The sequence below is a fragment of the Psammomys obesus genome, unplaced genomic scaffold (assembly GCF_907164565.1).
Source record: "Psammomys obesus unplaced genomic scaffold, mPsaObe1.curated_primary_1811, whole genome shotgun sequence".
Classification (NCBI taxonomy): domain Eukaryota; kingdom Metazoa; phylum Chordata; class Mammalia; order Rodentia; family Muridae; genus Psammomys; species Psammomys obesus.
In genome coordinates this window covers 26,591,536-26,607,731 of record NW_026595981.1, presented here as the reverse complement: position 1 = coordinate 26,607,731, position 16,196 = coordinate 26,591,536, and the positions used below count along the sequence as shown (strand labels likewise).

Below are 16,196 nucleotides of genomic sequence, written 5' to 3'. Positions count from 1 at the left end.
CCCTGTGGCAGAGCCCCTGCTTAGCGTGTCCGCGGTGGCTGCCCTGCATGAGCACCAGCTCCTCTGTGGTAGGTGGCCCTGGGGGGAGAGGCTCTCCTGTCACCTCGCTCTGACCCAGGCACTAGACCTCTACCGTCTATTCCACCGCCACCTGCTGCTGACCAGAGGAATGCCAGGAAGAGACCAGACTGTTGAACGGCTTCCTTTATTAGAAACAAGTGAGATGCGCTGAGTGGAACAATGCATTTGGTATCCCTGCCCCCACCCCTGCAAGGAATGTCCCCAGCAGAGCAAAGAAAAGCCAAGACAAAAACGGGGCAGCTCACACCCCTGTCCCAGATGCAGCACTTGCCTGCCATTCAGTCAACACTTTGAGCTTAATCAATGAAACTGTCCTAAACCTCCCTCCCCCCCCCCCGGGGGCGGGGGGGGGCGGCCGTCTGTAGACCTGCCTCTACTCTGCAGTAGGACAAAACAGGTCTCTGTTCTACGGCAGGCAGACCAGGCCATGAGAGACACTTCAGTTCCCTTTCCTGACCCGAGAGTCTCTTTCTCTCTCAGACTGTAGACAGCTCCGTGAAAACTGTTCAGGACCTTTGGGGCCCCAGGTTGGTTTAGTGCTGGTCATCTTTGGAGACAGAATTCAGAACCACAAAGACACCTGCCTCTGGGCTTCAGAGAGCCAGCAAGTAAGGGGGACAAATGGTAGAAGTTTTCCACAAAAGAAAAACTGTTAGCAGAGCTTGGTGTGAGGCAACCTTCAGACACAGGCACGAGTGGGGAAAGCCAGCCCATGCAGGCCTCAATCCAGAGTTAAGGCCTTTCTACCCAGCACACTTCCTACAGACTGGAGTCTGTGGTGGCATGGAGAGTCAATCCAAAGGCAGGGAAGGAAAGGTGGTCTTCAGGACATGGCAGAGGACCGGGGCCAGGCCCATAGAGGCCTTCCCACATGGCTGCCTGTTGGAGGCCCCAGGGCCCTTCTTGTTTAGTTCAAGCCAGTCACAGGGCTGCCATACGTCATAGACTGTGGAGTAGCTGTGAACCCCATGATGGTGCTCTTTAGCCCCTAATCCCATGAGGGTTGAATGAAGACACCAGGACAGTTTGGATAAAAATAAGACTTAAAAACAACCCCTGAGCCAACTCCTGCAGACCTGGGCAGAACGCCCATCATGAGGCAGCGGCAGAAGCGAAGCAAGCCACCTGGTTTGGGGCTGGAGTTGTTGCCAGCAGATCTGTTTCTTCCAGAGCAGCTCCCTGGGGCTCACTGTTTTGTTCCTTGACTGGGGTCAATGAAACCAAAGTTCACTCCAGAGATTTGTGAACCCCAAATCTCAGAGGCAATTTGAGCTGAAAGCTGACCCACAACTGATCAAGACTAAGACGGGAAGTCTTTCCACATTCCAGGCCCGCCCAAGAAGGAAAAACTTGAGCACTTTGTTCTTTAAAAGTGTGGGCAGGATGAGCCCACTCGGGCACTTAGGGCAGTGTCTGGTGACTGAGGCTGTGGGGGAGCCCCGCCTCTCTACTCCCATCTGTAGAACTCAGTGCACATTTTTTGCCAAGAACAGCAGCTTCTTTGGTCTGAGTATCTTGGAGTCACAAGTCAGCCACCTTTGCTGGCGCTTGCAGTTCGCAGCACAGGACAGTGAAGGGAAGGAAGGTTCCTACGAGCCTCTGATGAGAATCCTCCAAGCAGAGCGTCTGCCTCTGGCAGTAGTCTACAAAGCAGGGGGCATCCCCAGCATACAACTTCCTTCAGCTGAGGCGATGCAGCATCAGCTTCTGCAGACCACCATCAGCTGCAGCCTGACGCTGACTCCCTGCTTGCCTGTAGGACAGCTTCAGTTCAAGGGACAAAGCTGAACCTGGCTCGTGGCTAAGGCTTCTTTCCCCTACAAACTCCCCCTACCCCCAAGATGCCAAAAGGTGAAAGAGCAAAGAAATTCCCCACTATATATCATTCGGGGGCTTTCTCCTAGAGCACAGGTTACGAGGAAGCTGGATGTGGCTTGCTAACAGTGCAGCCCAATCCTTCTAGGCCTCTTGGCTGAACACCACTGAAGAATGCCCACATGGGCAGCCACGTGATCAGGGACTTGGCTACTTCTGGAGAAAACTGGCAGCATCAATAAGCATCACTACCACCACAAAAATCCACATAACAGCACTGCGAATGATCAGACTGAGACTGCCAAGTCTAGATCGTCTCGAGTTACTGTGTCTTGCTGCCACCGTGGGCTGCACATCCTGGAAAGGAGATAAAGGAGCACAGGAGATGGCTGATGGGTCGGAAGGCACAGGCAGGGGCTCGAGCTGAGGGGTCTGGGCATTGCCACACCATGCCTGCCTCCCTGGGATACTCCCTCTTTGCTCTACGATGTGTTAAAAAGGGCTTGCGTTCCTGTGGTCTCCACAAGGTCCCTTGTAAACTGCCAACCATCCTAGGCAGTGAAAGTAGTCTCTCAGGGAACACACACCTGCAAGGTTGGCAACAGCCGGCTCAAAAGCCTTTTAAAATCACTTGATAGGATAGGATAAGCTCCTATGGGAGAAGGTGTAGGAAGAGGGTCTTGATTAATGAAATATATTTCCAGGATTGTCAATACTTCCTAGTCTCAGAATGCAGTAGTCTGGCCTCTGCCCGGGCCAGGCTCACCCTAGGAGCTTGTCCTGCCATTCTGGAGATCCGAGCCCTCTCCTGAGCTGGCAGTCCCTCCACCTTTCCTCCTTGCTCAAAGCCACTTGGGTAGCCAGTTCCAAAGGGGAACTGGGTGAGGCTCCCCAGATCCTCTTTCTCCTGCTCCCCTTGAGAACAGCCACCAGTTTCTGAAGAAACAACAACTGTGCCAATACATGTCTGTCTGCCACTGTCCTTGGGCTCTAATTTTGAAGAATGCCTTCTTTTTCATTAGAGACCAAACATCCTTGTACATTTGGAACATGAAAGATATTTAAAATATTTATATATATATAATATATATATACTTTTATTATTCACCCGTTAACTCCATAATATGCCAATCACGAGCTAGGTTTCAGCAGTTACATTCCCTTGATCATGGCTGCACGAGCATGTTAATTCATTGAAAACAGGTAGACCAGAAACATGGCCAAAGGTGACATCACGCAGCCTATGCCACTGCAATGTAATTGTCAAGTTCGCTGGCGGTTTGGTAAAGCCGGTTCAGTTCTGTTCTGTTTGCCAGAGATCTCACATTTGTGAAAGTTGGACCAACAAGTGGTGGGGTTCCGTTTCCTGGTTTGGATTCTCAGTGGCTTTATCCAGAATCTCACTGGCAACTGGTTACTGTAACACCAACCCAACCTAGGAGAGCCAACGGGGAAAGGTCACGTTTGAGTTGACAATATGCAGGACTTTCCTGCCTCCCTAGTCCTGCAGGTCAAGGCCACTGAGCTCAGGGAAGAATGGTTGCTGTGGAAGGAGCAGACGGTGAGCCCAGCCTCTCACTCAGCCCTTGCTGATTTACATTTCTATCAGATCCCTGAAGGACAGCAGTGGGGCAGATACTGGGCAGAGGCTTCCATCCAGCTCATGGTCAGTGCTTTGGAAACACTTGACTATTGCCATGCCTGATTGCCCTGAGGTGGGGGATGAAGAGGCAAGAAAGGGCCACACAAGAATGGCGGCCCAGGACAGGAAAGATCTGCAAACCCTAACCTCCTAGGTAACTCACAGTCCCTCAAGACCATGTGCCTGATGCTGTAAGTTGGTACTTCCAGCTACTAGGGAGGCAGAAGCAGGAGGATCTCTGCAATCTATGAAGCCATGTACATGGCATGTTGTAGGCCAAATAATGAGACATTTAATAGTGTCTCAAATTATTTTTTAAAATTTCAAGGCAGGCAGTTACCTAGCCCATGTGAGGCTGTGGGTTCACGCTCCAGAACCAGTAACAATGAAAACGGCAGTGCAGAATGCCCTGCACCGACAGACAGGCCCTCACCTGTCCATCCTCCCCTGCTCTGTGGCCCTTGGATGGAGCCTGAGCACCAACAGCTGAGGGTCTGGCCTGATGTGATGCCTCCGGGCTGTTTCAGCTTCCTGCCCAGCAGCTCATGCAGCCTCTGGCTGTGACACACGTACCTTCTCGGCCCCCATGCTAGGGCACTTCCAGTTGTACAGGTAATACTGCAGGTTGCCGTCCCCGATGCCAAACTTGAGCTTCTCCAGGAATGTTTTGTTCTCCATGAGATCCAGTGCATTGAACACATCAAACCCTTTCTGCAGTGTAGCAGGAGAAATGGCCACAGTGAGGGCAGGAAGGCCGATTCCCCTCCCTTCCCATCAGAGGCTCTAGCCACATCCTGGTTAGTAAACCCAGTTAGCGCTGAGGTCTCCCACAACAGTCCTCGGGCCACCCACAGCCAGACCTCTCCTCATGTCCCCGGGAGTAGGCCAAAACCTCCTAGACAAGTCAGCTCCTATCAGTTCCCTGACTCTGACCACTCAACTCCCAGTTCCCAGTGTGCAGACTGTATGAGTGGCTTGACAGACTGCGACAAGGACACTTGGGACAATCTCACAAACTGGCTTGATGTTCTCAGAGAGAAGGACCAGCCTGCCCACAGTGGCTGGCCTGCGTGCAGATGGGCACCAGAACCTGGAGAAGGGCGAGCAGACTGACAGACCTTCCAGTTAGCCACTCCAACCGCTCACCAGGGCAGAGCCCAGCTCCCCTCCCACGCTTGGAAAACCAAAAGAACCCCAATCCTGAGGCCGGCTGCCCCATCAGGCCCCAACCAAGCAGTTCAGTGACTCTAGCCCTCTTCTAGACTAGAGTTTGTGGCTGAAAACGGCTGGGGCCTTGCCTAAGAGCAGGAAATGAAGGACACTCGGAGGCCTCCCAGTCTCTGGATGAGCAAACTCCCAAGAGCTATGATCACTACTGTTACAAAGCGCTCCCCTCAAACCTCCTCAGACTGTCTGCTCTGCTTCTCACCATTTTGGCTAGGACAAGGGCGTCGCTCATAAGGTCTAGAAGAGGGGTCTGGGTGTGAACGTTGTAGAAGGAGTAAGCAGCTTTTAGACTCTTGTGAGTTGGATGGTTCATGATGGTGGAGGGAAGCGTATAAAAACTCAGGAAATCAGTCACCTCACCGTTGGCATTCTGAAGGGAAGCGTAAACAAAGAGGAATGTCACACAGGGAAAGGAACAGGTAGCACAGAGACCATGGCTCTCTCACACCATCTTCAGGCAGGTAAATGCTGGACACTGGGACAGGACATGCAGCGAAAGCACACTGGCTAAGGGCTCTTAGGGACTGCCAGCCTGGATGTGGGCTGAGCTACCCTGCTGGGCATGGCCACGTGGCCCACATCCTCAGACTGTGGCTTTGGTGTCTGGAGCACACTAGCCCAAGTTGAGAGAAGAAGAGAGTCAGAGGCTTGCCTGACTAAAGGGTGTGGTGCTCCCTGCTCTATATGGGGCTGGGGTGGGGCACCCAAGGTATCCTTTCAACAAATGAATGCTATGTCCCATTCTGTTGAGGACCAGACAACTACGGGAAGCCTAACACGGTAACCATAGTGATAAGGTAACCGCAGCTCTCCAGGAACCTAGCTGTTTCTTTCAGATTGGACGGCAACTCACCTCCACCACGAAAGTGTCAATGATGTTCTCCTGGGGATAGAACCAGTGCTCCACCTCCTCCTGACTCATGATGGGCGTGAGGTGAAACTGCTTCAAGTACCTGCTGAGCAACTGGTGTACTACTGGAATGTCCTTCTTTTCCATTGGTCGTAGCCCAGCTGTCTTGGGAGTCTGGAAGGATAACAGAAAAGATGGTGTGAGAGCCTATCACCCTGAACCTGCCCACATGGGCCCTCCAGAGAGAAACCGGAGTCATCCCCAGCCTCACCCCTAGTCCTCGAGGCACCTCCACTCAGCCTGCATCTGGGGATCTGCTGGCCCTTCCCTCCTTGGCAGGGCTGATGTCTGGGCAGAGGCTGTGCCATCCACTTTTTATCCATGTGGTCCTAGTCTGTCCTAAGATAATATAGGCCTACCTACTGTCCCTCTGGTCACTCTCCACAAAGCATATGGCCCGCTACCCTAGGGCCAACTGGTCACTGTAGCTGCCAAAAGAAATCAGTGGAAGGAAACCACATGCTCCTATGGAACACATGTTAGGGCTGAAGACTGTCACCAGAGGCTTAGGACACACCAGGAGGCCTGGTCCAAGTTGAAAACAGCAAGGTCACAGATGATGTGTGCCTGTCTTCAGTGTGAGGCTGGAAAGATGGCTCACTGGGTAAACATGCTTACTGGTAAGTCTAAGGACATGAGTTCAAATCCCCACAAGCCATGTAAAGGCTGGGTACAATAGTGTAATATCAATAACCCTAGTACTCCTATGGGAAGAAGAGAAGCAGGCAGTAAAATAAGCAGAATGCCTTGGGCCAACTAGCCCGGGGTACAGAGAGGAGAACAGCCAGAGACCCTACCTCAAACAAGGCTGGAGGCAGAGAATGACACTGGAGATGTTTATGCACAAAAATGCACGTGCATAAAACTTTAGTGTGGACCTCTACCTTCCAACTCCCCTGAGATCTCGCTAGGGAACGCCGACTTCATCCATCTTGGCAGTCCCCACAGTGACTTCTCAAACCCTGAAAACACACCCATACTGGGTTTCTCACCCAAATACAGAGAGGTCCAGACATTCTTTTGGATCCCAGAGCACCTGGACTATGGCTCTCTACCTTCCTGGAATGTAGGGGAAAGGTAACGGGATGACACAGGAAGAAATCTCCCACAGCCCCCAGCTAGCTAGCTAACTAACTGTCTCTGTCTCTATGAGACAAGGCCTCACGTAGCCCAGGCTGGCCTCAAACCTGGTAAGTAGCCAAGACTGGCCTTGACCTCCTGATCTTGTGGTCCTGAGTGCTGGGATCCCAAGCAGGAGACTCAGCTTTGCAAACCTGGTCTGGCAATAGGGAACTATACTGCAGCACTCTCTCAAGGCAGACAATGACCTGAGCCAGCATTAGACTCATGCCAAGGTGGTTAATCCCATGTGGATCCACAAATCCGAGCCAGCAGCCCTGCACGCAGCAAGCACTCAGCGTGGAGTGACAGCCACCGGGATGGGCTGAGGCCAGCGGAGGGAATTAAAGAGCTCACAGCTCAGGATCCTGAAGACAGGCACAACTGCAGAGTAGGACACTTGTTTCTTTGGGGAAGTAGGCAGACTGAGATCTAGAATTGAAGACCTGGTTGCTCCAGGCTGTCCAGTCCCCTCAGTGCCAATTTTGGATGTGTGGGAGGGATTAGAAATCTGGCTTATCTCATAAGCTCCATCAGCTCTCCACTACCTGTCTTGGCAGAAGGGAGTGGGCACTTGCGAGCTTACCCACACCAGTCTCTGGAGTATGTGAGATAGAGAGGGAGGTTCAGTTAGAAGATCCACTTTCTAGCTATGCTTCACTTAGGCTGAAATTACAGAGAAGCAGTGTTCTCCGAGCTCATCAGCAGACAACAGGGATGCTAAGCCAGGCAGACTCAGGAGAACCAAGGAAATGAAACAAAACTGAACCCTTGCAGACAGTAAGACACAGGGACCTGGAGGCCAGGGGCTGGCAAGTGGAAGCCTCCCCCATCCCCGCCCCGGCCGCCACCCCAGGGCACCACTGGCCTCTGGCAGTCGGTAGAGCTTCATGGTGCGCTGCATGGTCATATTCCTGCTCAGGTGGGAGAACTTCACTTCAATTAGCTTCCGAGGGTTTAGGGACCGATGCCAGTACCTGTAGGGACACAAATGTCCTGGCCTCAGAGGACTCTGGCCAATCCCATTCATTGAGAGGACAAGGGCAGGGGACCTTCAGATGGCTGCAGGGGTCATGAGGAAGCCCCTTTCTGGAGGAGCAGCCTCCTCCAGAAGGTCAGAGCTGCCATGGGCTCTCTGAGAACATTTTCTCCTGTTTTTGCATTTCAGAAGCCATTCCATTGTTAGATTCGTTGTCTGGGGAGTACAGTCCTCTCTGCTGTAATCAGGTCAGTGAGACTGACAGCAGCGCCCAGAAGACGGGCAGACAAGCTTACCCTCCTCCACCTTCCTCCTCTTCTGTGTTCACCTGGAGTTGTTATTTTTGCAGCTCTCTAGGCAGAGATTATTCAATTGTTTCAAACAACTTTCTAAGGTGGGGGTTATCCTCAGATCACACAGGGATCAGACAAGCTTCCTTTGATCCACAAAATATTCATAATGAAGCTGAGCCAAAGATTTAAAACTTGATTTTCTATGAAAACCCAGATTTGGCCTCATCCTCAAAAACAACCCCTGCCTCACTAGCAATCCTGAGCTGACAGTGTCTATTCCTTCCAGGCTCCTGAGCCGTCTTCTCTACCTGGCTCCCCCCAGCCACCCAGTCACCCACACCCCAGAAAACTGGCACAGAGCAGGCGGGGCAGTGCCATGTCATCGTGACATTGTTCCTCAGCTAGAGCCTGGCACCTGCATTCCCAAGCCCTGCAGGAAGAACTTTTTACCTGCAGGTGCCAACAGGCTTTGGCAAGAACACTCCGGCAGTGTAAACAGCTTGGAAAATACCCTCCAGGTGGACCCGTCGGGTTATCTCTCGGATCAGAACTGGAGCCACCCTCTTGGAGCGAAGCTTCTTGTGGACACACAGGAAGTTGATCTCCACCATTTTCTTCTCTCTGAAGAGGGAGGCGAAGTGAGGGCCAAGACGACTTTTTCCGGTTCAACGTGACAGGAATCTTGCCGGGTGGGCAGAGCCTCACGTGAAGGTGTGCGTTTGCTGACATCTCCACTCAGCAGTTACTACCGGGGAATCCCACCCACTCGGCTCCCACCCACGGCTAGTGTCTACCTGGCAAGCTTGCCTCGCATCCTCTACTTCAAGGCCCTAGTGGGAAGCCTTGTCAAATGCTTTTATCTTAAAGTACCGCCAGCACGTCCCCGTGGGAGCCCTATGGGTGGGCTGGGGAGTCCCACCCGCAGCAGGCAGCGAAGCAGCATTAAGAAACCTCAGCTGGGCAGTGGTGGCACACACCTTTGATCCCAGCACTTGGGAGGCAGAGGCAGGTGGATCTCTGAGTTCAAGGCCAGCCTAGAGCAAGTTCCAGGACAGCTAGGGCTACACAGAGAATCCCTCCCTGTCCCAGAAAACAAACAAACAAAAAAAGGGAATTGACCTTGAGGTCAATTCTCAGCAATCACCATCTGTAATGGGATCTGATGCCCTATGCAGGTATACATGCAATTAAAGCACTCATAAATAAATAAATAAATAAATAAATAAATAAATAAATAAATAAATCTTAAGACCAAAAATAAGTAAGTAAGTAAGTAAATAAATAAATAAAATAAAGTAAAATAAAATAAAATAAAATAAAAAACCAGAAGCAGCAGGAGGAGAAGGCAGAGGACAAGGCTGATCTTGAACTTGATACGAAGCTCAAGACAGCCTTGAACCATCAACCCTCCTGTCTCACCTCAGAAAACTACCCCAGCTTAGACTCTAAGTGTATTAATGTGCACCACTACTGACAGATATTCCAGGATTTTGATTCCCACAAGAATTTACAGCTGTAGACCCAGAAGACGGCAGCAGATGACTATGAGGCCACCTGAATCCAGGTCACACTGCCTCCTGCCCATTTCTGAAGTTGCTCAATGTGTCACAATGTGACTGGGGCAGGAAGGCCGAAATGGATGGCCTCACCATAGGTCACAGACAAGGATCCCATCTAGAACTCAGAGACCGTCTCACCTTGGCTGGCCTGAAACTTGCTATATAGATCAGGGTAGCCTTGAACTCAGAGATCCACCTGCCTCGCCACCATGTGTTGGGACTAAAGATGTGTGCCACCATGCATGTCAAAACAGGTGGTTCCCATGATGAGTTTTATTCCCAGAACACAGATGCCTCCACCTCACTGGCCCGACACCTGTTGTTCATAGGTGAATATGTAGCTTTCTTTTCCCTCCCAAATCAGCAAGATGGTGGCAAAAGGGCTGATGCTTACGTGTCATAGATGTGGATGTTTGCTGGGATGGCACTAATGAACCCAACCAGTTTCCGACTTGAGACCACTCGAACCCCGCAGTGCCACTGTGGGAGCCAACCAGGTGGCCGGAGAGCCCTGGAACAAAGATTCGGACAGGAGCTGTGGTAGGGCTTACAGCAGGCTGGAGAGCTGCGTAGCCTCCAGAGCCGTGTTCAGTTCTGACCTGGTACTAACACCTGGGGGTTACATTCTCTTATGGAACAAGACTTCCTCCATACCGAGAGAATCGAGCCACGGCCATTTCTCACAAGTATCTTTTTCTTTGTCCTGCTGGAGACAGGACAGCCTTGCACATATATTCTAGGCACATTCTTCGGGACTAAGCAACACCCCAGCCTTTATTATTATTATTTTTTTATTTTTTGACACAAGGTTCCTTGTGTACCCTGGGCTAGCCTCAAACTTATGGTCATCCTGGTTCTGCCTTATAAATACAGCCCTATGCTAGGTTCTGTTTTGTTTTTTTCTGTTTTTTTTTTTTTTTTAATTTTTTTGCTTTCTAAAAAAAAGATTTATTTATCATGTACACAGTATTCTGCCTGCATGTACACCTACACAGCAGAAGAGGGCACCAGATCCTGTTATAGATGGTTGTGAGCTACCATGTGGTTGCTGGGAATTGAACTCAGGACCTTTGAAAGAGCAGCCAGTGTTCTTAACCTCTGAGCCATCTCTCCAGCCTCTTTTTCTGGTTTTTCAAGACAGTTTTTCTGTGTAGCCTTGGCTATCCTGAACTCACTCTATAGACCAGGCTGGCCTCGAACTCACAGAGATCAGCCTGGCTCTGTCTCCCTGAGTGCTGGGAGTATAGGTGTGTGCCACCGTGCCTGGCGAGTATTTTTGTTTTTTTGGAAGAAGGCTTTTACTAGGTAGCCTCAGCTGGCCTTAACTACACAGAGATTTGCCTGTTTCTACCTCTGGAGTGCCAGTTTTATAGGAGTATGCCACCATGCCCAGTCTTCATGCTCATCTCAGAGCTTGTACTAGAGGTTCCATGCAGAAGGCCAGAGTCTTCTGGTTAGGAACTAACTGTGGAAACCCTGGGCTCTGCCACCTGCCTCTCAGCATCTCCCCTCTTTCAGCTTTTCCCTGTTCACTGGGGTGATGGCGCCCCACTTCAGCCTCACACCTCTGCCTTCTTGTTCCATGTAGCCCAAGCTGGTAGATGGCTTGTCCAGGACGGGCTGTATGTGCGCCTGCTCACTGACTGGAGAGTAAACAACATTTCTTTCAAATCTTAGGTCTCATCTGCCCTCTCCCCTTGCAAAGGTCACCACACAGTAGAGGATCTCCTCTCTTGGGCACTGCCTCTTACGCCTCCCTCAACCAGTCTATTTTAAGGAAGGTTTCCATCCTAAGCACCACTTAAAGCAAATCTCCAGATGCACCAACTCAAGAACACAGCAATTTGCCACTCGAAGGCTCTTGGGAAGGGGAAGAACTCCGGGGTGTCTTGTGGTTCTGCTGCCTGCTTTGCCCTTAAAACGAGAAGAGATCTTGCAGGGTGGAGAACAGGATATTACCAGACACTAAACCTTTGGCTCCTTTGATTTCCTAGCCTCCAGAACCACGAGAAATAAATTCCTAAGGTTTACAAGTTAAATAAAGCTATAATGAAGACACCCCTCACAACTTACCACAAAAGGAACTCTGGGGAATAATCAAATCGGAACATGTTATCATCATCTTCCACATAGTTCTCATTCAGGAGGGTGTATAGTTCTTTCAGCTGCAGAGAAATAAGAAATGCTCATTGATGCATATTGATGGCCAACTCCAATCCCCTGCAACCCCAAGCTTTAGAGAACAAGGCAAACTACCAAAGCCACCTCAAGTCTCACAGACCTGTTTGACCTGTTTCATCCCAGGCATGGCAAGGACTCTTTTAGAACAAGTACCTTTGGCTGCAATAAGACATGGAACCACTAGGGGGCAGAGTCACACTAGTACACATCTAGACCATCATCTAACTGGATTACTCTAATCCATTAGAGGAAGCTTCCTGTTTTCTGTGACCATGCTTTGAAGAAATGATTTTGGGGGCTGGTCATGAAATGACTTACTTTCAAGACATCACTGCCATTATTTTTTCATGAAATATATTCTTTTCTTATTAGGAATTTAAAAAAATGTATTTTGGTGTTTTGCCTGCATGTATGCCTGTGTGAGGGTGTCAGACAGACGTGCGCTGCCATGTGGATAGTGGAAATTGAACCCGGGTCCTCTGAAAGAGCAGCCAGTGCTCTTAGCCACTGAGCCATCTCTCCAGCCCCTCACTGCCATACTTAAAAAAAAAAAAAAGTTTGGCTTTTTTCTAGGCCAAAAGACTTTTGTCCTTTTTCTGCCTTCTCAGTTGTCTCCGTCAGCTGGTCCAAGAAGGTAAAAGCACTTACAAGTCTCATGAGTCCCTGGGACTCACACAAAGGTGGGAGAACTGACTTCACAAAGTTGCCCTCTGACCCCCCCACAGGCATGCTACGGCACACAGGTGTTTTCCCTCTTCTCTTCCAATCTTCTACCCGGTCCACCCCCCCAGCAAAAGTTAAAGAAAAAAATCTGCTCCTAATGCAGGAATGGCGGAGCTGGCAATCAACAGTCCTTGGGAGTTTGAGCTGAGAGGATCACCAGAGCGCAGAGCTGGGGGGGTGGAGGGAGGAAGAAGCTATTTACATTTTATTTTCATCATCCTTTACAGAGGAAAAAAAAAAAATTCTAAATTCCAAAATCCCTGATGTCAAAACAAGGGGATAACCAGTGTGATGATGGTGCATGCCTGCAATCTTAGCACTCAGGGAAGTGAGGCAGGACATTTGAATTTGACTCAAGTTCAAGGCCAGCCAGGGTTACATAATAAGACTCCGTCTCCAAGGGAAAAAGAAAGCGGTGGGAGAGTAAGCAGCCCAGTTGGCGGAGTGCTTGTCTACTTGCCCAGTGCGCACAGAGCTCTGGGTCCAGCCCCTAGTCCCACACAGTCAGGTGCTGGTGACACACGCCTGTAATACCAGCACATCTACTTAAAAAGCAACCCCCAAAAAAGTGCTAGGCATGCTGGTGCATCGCTGGGATCCCGGCACTTGGAGAGGAGACGGAGCTCCCTTCAAGAACACCCTGGTCTATACAGCAAGTTCCAGGCCTGCTGGCACCTCAGAGTGAGACCCTGCTCAGAAACCAAACCAAACAAGAGCCAAACATATGATGCACCCTTGCAGGCAGGCACTTGTTCCCCTTACACATACACTGAGAATAAAAACCAGGGGCTGGAGAGGTGGCTCACTGGTAAGAGTGTTTGCTGCTCTTCCCAACACCCAGATCAGGCATTCACAAGCACCTATAGCGGGAGCTGCAGCGGCCCCAGTGCCGCTGGCCCATGCGCTGTGCTGGTTAGTTCTAGACAGAGCTAGGGAGAGGGAGCGCTGAGAAAATGCCTCCATAAGGAGCAGACGGTTCCTGCCTGACTTCTCGTCAGTTGTAGAGCGTGAGCTGAGAGTTGGGAGGTGTTTTATCACAGTAACAAAAGCCCTTACTCAGACACTCACACACCCACATGCAAACTCATGTTAAGCATAATGATAATAATAAAAAGAGGCGCCTAGCTGGGGTTGAGGCTCCGTGTTCAGAGTGCATTCATGACGGGGGGGGGGGGGGGGGGTTGGTGCGGTGCTATGTATTCTAATGTTAATTATTTGCTCCCAGAGGTCTGCGTGCTCTCTTTTACAAGCAGACACTCACACACCCAAAATTACGTTCATTGTAACTCTTGCCTCCCAAATTATCCCAGATTGGATAATAAAATCAGAGGGGGGCAGAGCAAAAGATGTGTTTTTTGGGGGTCGAGAGGGAAACCACAAGAAGAGAGATGCAGGAGGGAGGAGAAAGGACAGATTGCAGAGAAGATAATAACTGTATTAGAGACTTTGCAATGTCAAAGAGAAACTGACAGCAGGGAAGTAGAGCTCTGTGTTTAGCTTTTGAATAAATTGTAAGTCTCCATGTGTGACTATTTGGGGAAAATTGCTGATAAAGGAATAACTAAGCTTTATTAATAACATAGATGAATATTAATTATTAATATTCATCAATACATTCACAAGGCCTGGACCATTATTAAAAATGAAAAAGGCACTGGGGAGCCATTAAGGAAAGGTGAGGAGGGAAGGAGAGACACCTCAGCAGCCCAGATCACAAATCAAGACAGAGAAGAAACCAGGCTGCTTCTTAGGAGGCAGAGGCAGGTGGGCAGCCTAGTCTATGTAGTGAGACCCTGGACAGCCGGGGCTACATAACAGAGAGGCCTTACCTCAAAAAAACAGAACAAAAGCAAAAACAATGACAAAGGAATGAATGAATGAATGAATGAATGAATGAATGAATGAATGAATAAATAAATAAATAAATAAATAAATAAATGAATAGATAAATAAATAAATAAATAAATGGAAAGACTCCACAATAGGGAACTTCGGAAGGACAGCTTCCAGCCTTAGGAGCATGACGCTCCCCACTGGTGGAGGAGCCTGGGGCATGCCCAGAAAGTACTGGATGGGGTTTGTTCAGCTCGCTGTGGCTCATCTCCTAAGAGACCTGTCCGGCCTGCAAGCTGGGCCTACTCACCACACCACGGTCTCCCAGGTCCAAGGCGTCCCACGTGAAGCCCTGAGGTAGGGTGTAGGGCTCTTGGCGAATGTTGTCCTTGTCAGGTTCCACAGGGCCATGGGTGTTGATTACCTCGCCTAGAAGAAGAGCACAGCCAGAGTCTACTGTCTGCCCACAGCACAGGTGAGGGGAGGCTCACTGAAAACACTCGCCGGAGGGTTGGCGATGAGGCTCAGTTGGTGGAGTGGCTGCCTGGATTGTACAAAGGCCTGGGAGTGATTCCCCGAACTAAGTAACCTGGGCAGAGTGGCGCACACCTGTAACGGCAGCACTCATGAGGCAGAAGGACCAGGAGCCAAGTCATCTCCCACTAGGCAGTGGGCTTCAGGCCAGTCTGGGCAACATGACAGCCTTGGTCCCTAGGAACCCTGCAGCTCAAGAACACTCTATGATTGGCAACTGCAATCTCTCTCCAGTCACCCCTGGTCCCTAGCTGAGGGCCAACGTACAGCAAAACCTCAAAATAATCCCTGGGATCCAAGGCGGCTCATTTGTGGAAACCCTTCTAACTCTCTCCTGGGCTCCTGAATGACAAATACTCATCCTAGCTCATCTGGCTTCCCCCTCCTGGTTGGTGTAGGGTGTCGTCACGTAGCCCAGGCACCCTTCCCTGACCTGAGGAGATTTCTAAGGTTGCACAAGGCTGCCTCTGTGTCAAGAGCAGCAACAATGTACTGGGCTCACTCCTCAATCAGGTGATGGCTCTAGGAGCCAGGCTCTCTCTCAGCCTTCTAGCCTCAGCATCCAGGCCTGTGGGCCAGCTAAGTGCCAGGTCAGGGCCTCAGTGCTGCCTTCATGCCAGGAAGTCTCCCCCTGACACAAGCCCTCCTCTGTGGGAGAGCTTGGGAGCTGAGATGAAGGGGAGGAACTGACACCAGATGGAGGAGAGGAAAGCCAGGCAGTCACGAAGTTCCCTCCCTAAACAGGCTTTGTCGTTTTCTGTTTTGTTTTGGTCCCCCCCCCCCCCAAGACAGGAGACTACTAAGTAGCCCAGGCTGGCCTTGTGCTCGCAGCAATCCTCCTGTTTTAGCCCCCATGCTGGATTACGGGTACGGACCAGACCCAAGCCCTCCAAGCACTTTTAAGCAACTATCTTCTAACTGTCCCCAGCCACTTAGTTCCATATTGGAGGAGCCCTGTTCAGCAGAGTAGCCTCCTACCCCCCTGTGCAAAGCCAAGAGCAGCCTAAGGTAGAAGACAGGTTATAAGCCCCAAAGGGACAGATGAAGCTGAGTGGGGAAAATCCTGCTCCCCTCAACCAGATAAGAAGAGAGAGTAGCTGGACAGATCTGAAGGCTCATCCAGGGCATGTGACAAATGTCACACAGACCAAACTTTTGGAAACTTGGAGTCATAACCTGCGCTTATGTAAGTCAAAGTGTGAGGGTGTCAAGAAAAATTTGGCAATAGTAAATGGTTTTGAACACACATGCCAAAAACAAATCGAAAATTAAATGATGGCTCAGAGGTTAAGAGCATTGG

The 16,196-nt window shown here is 50.4% G+C and overlaps 1 protein-coding gene across 1 annotated transcript in view; it reads right to left on the bottom strand.

Moving 5' to 3' along the window:
- Window positions 1-189: 189 nt before the first annotated feature.
- The window catches only part of Nmt1 (N-myristoyltransferase 1), a 32,333-nt gene continuing 16,326 nt past the window's right edge, over window positions 190-16,196 (bottom strand). The window contains exons 4-12 of the mRNA XM_055619593.1: window positions 14,673-14,791; window positions 11,699-11,790; window positions 10,020-10,136; window positions 8,517-8,687; window positions 7,663-7,771; window positions 5,619-5,789; window positions 4,968-5,135; window positions 4,112-4,249; window positions 190-3,331 (exon numbers count right to left, since the gene is read on the bottom strand). Coding sequence (XP_055475568.1) covers window positions 3,311-3,331; window positions 4,112-4,249; window positions 4,968-5,135; window positions 5,619-5,789; window positions 7,663-7,771; window positions 8,517-8,687; window positions 10,020-10,136; window positions 11,699-11,790; window positions 14,673-14,791 — 1,106 coding nt within the window. The 3' untranslated portion in view covers window positions 190-3,310. The remainder of the gene's footprint in view (window positions 3,332-4,111; window positions 4,250-4,967; window positions 5,136-5,618; window positions 5,790-7,662; window positions 7,772-8,516; window positions 8,688-10,019; window positions 10,137-11,698; window positions 11,791-14,672; window positions 14,792-16,196) is intronic.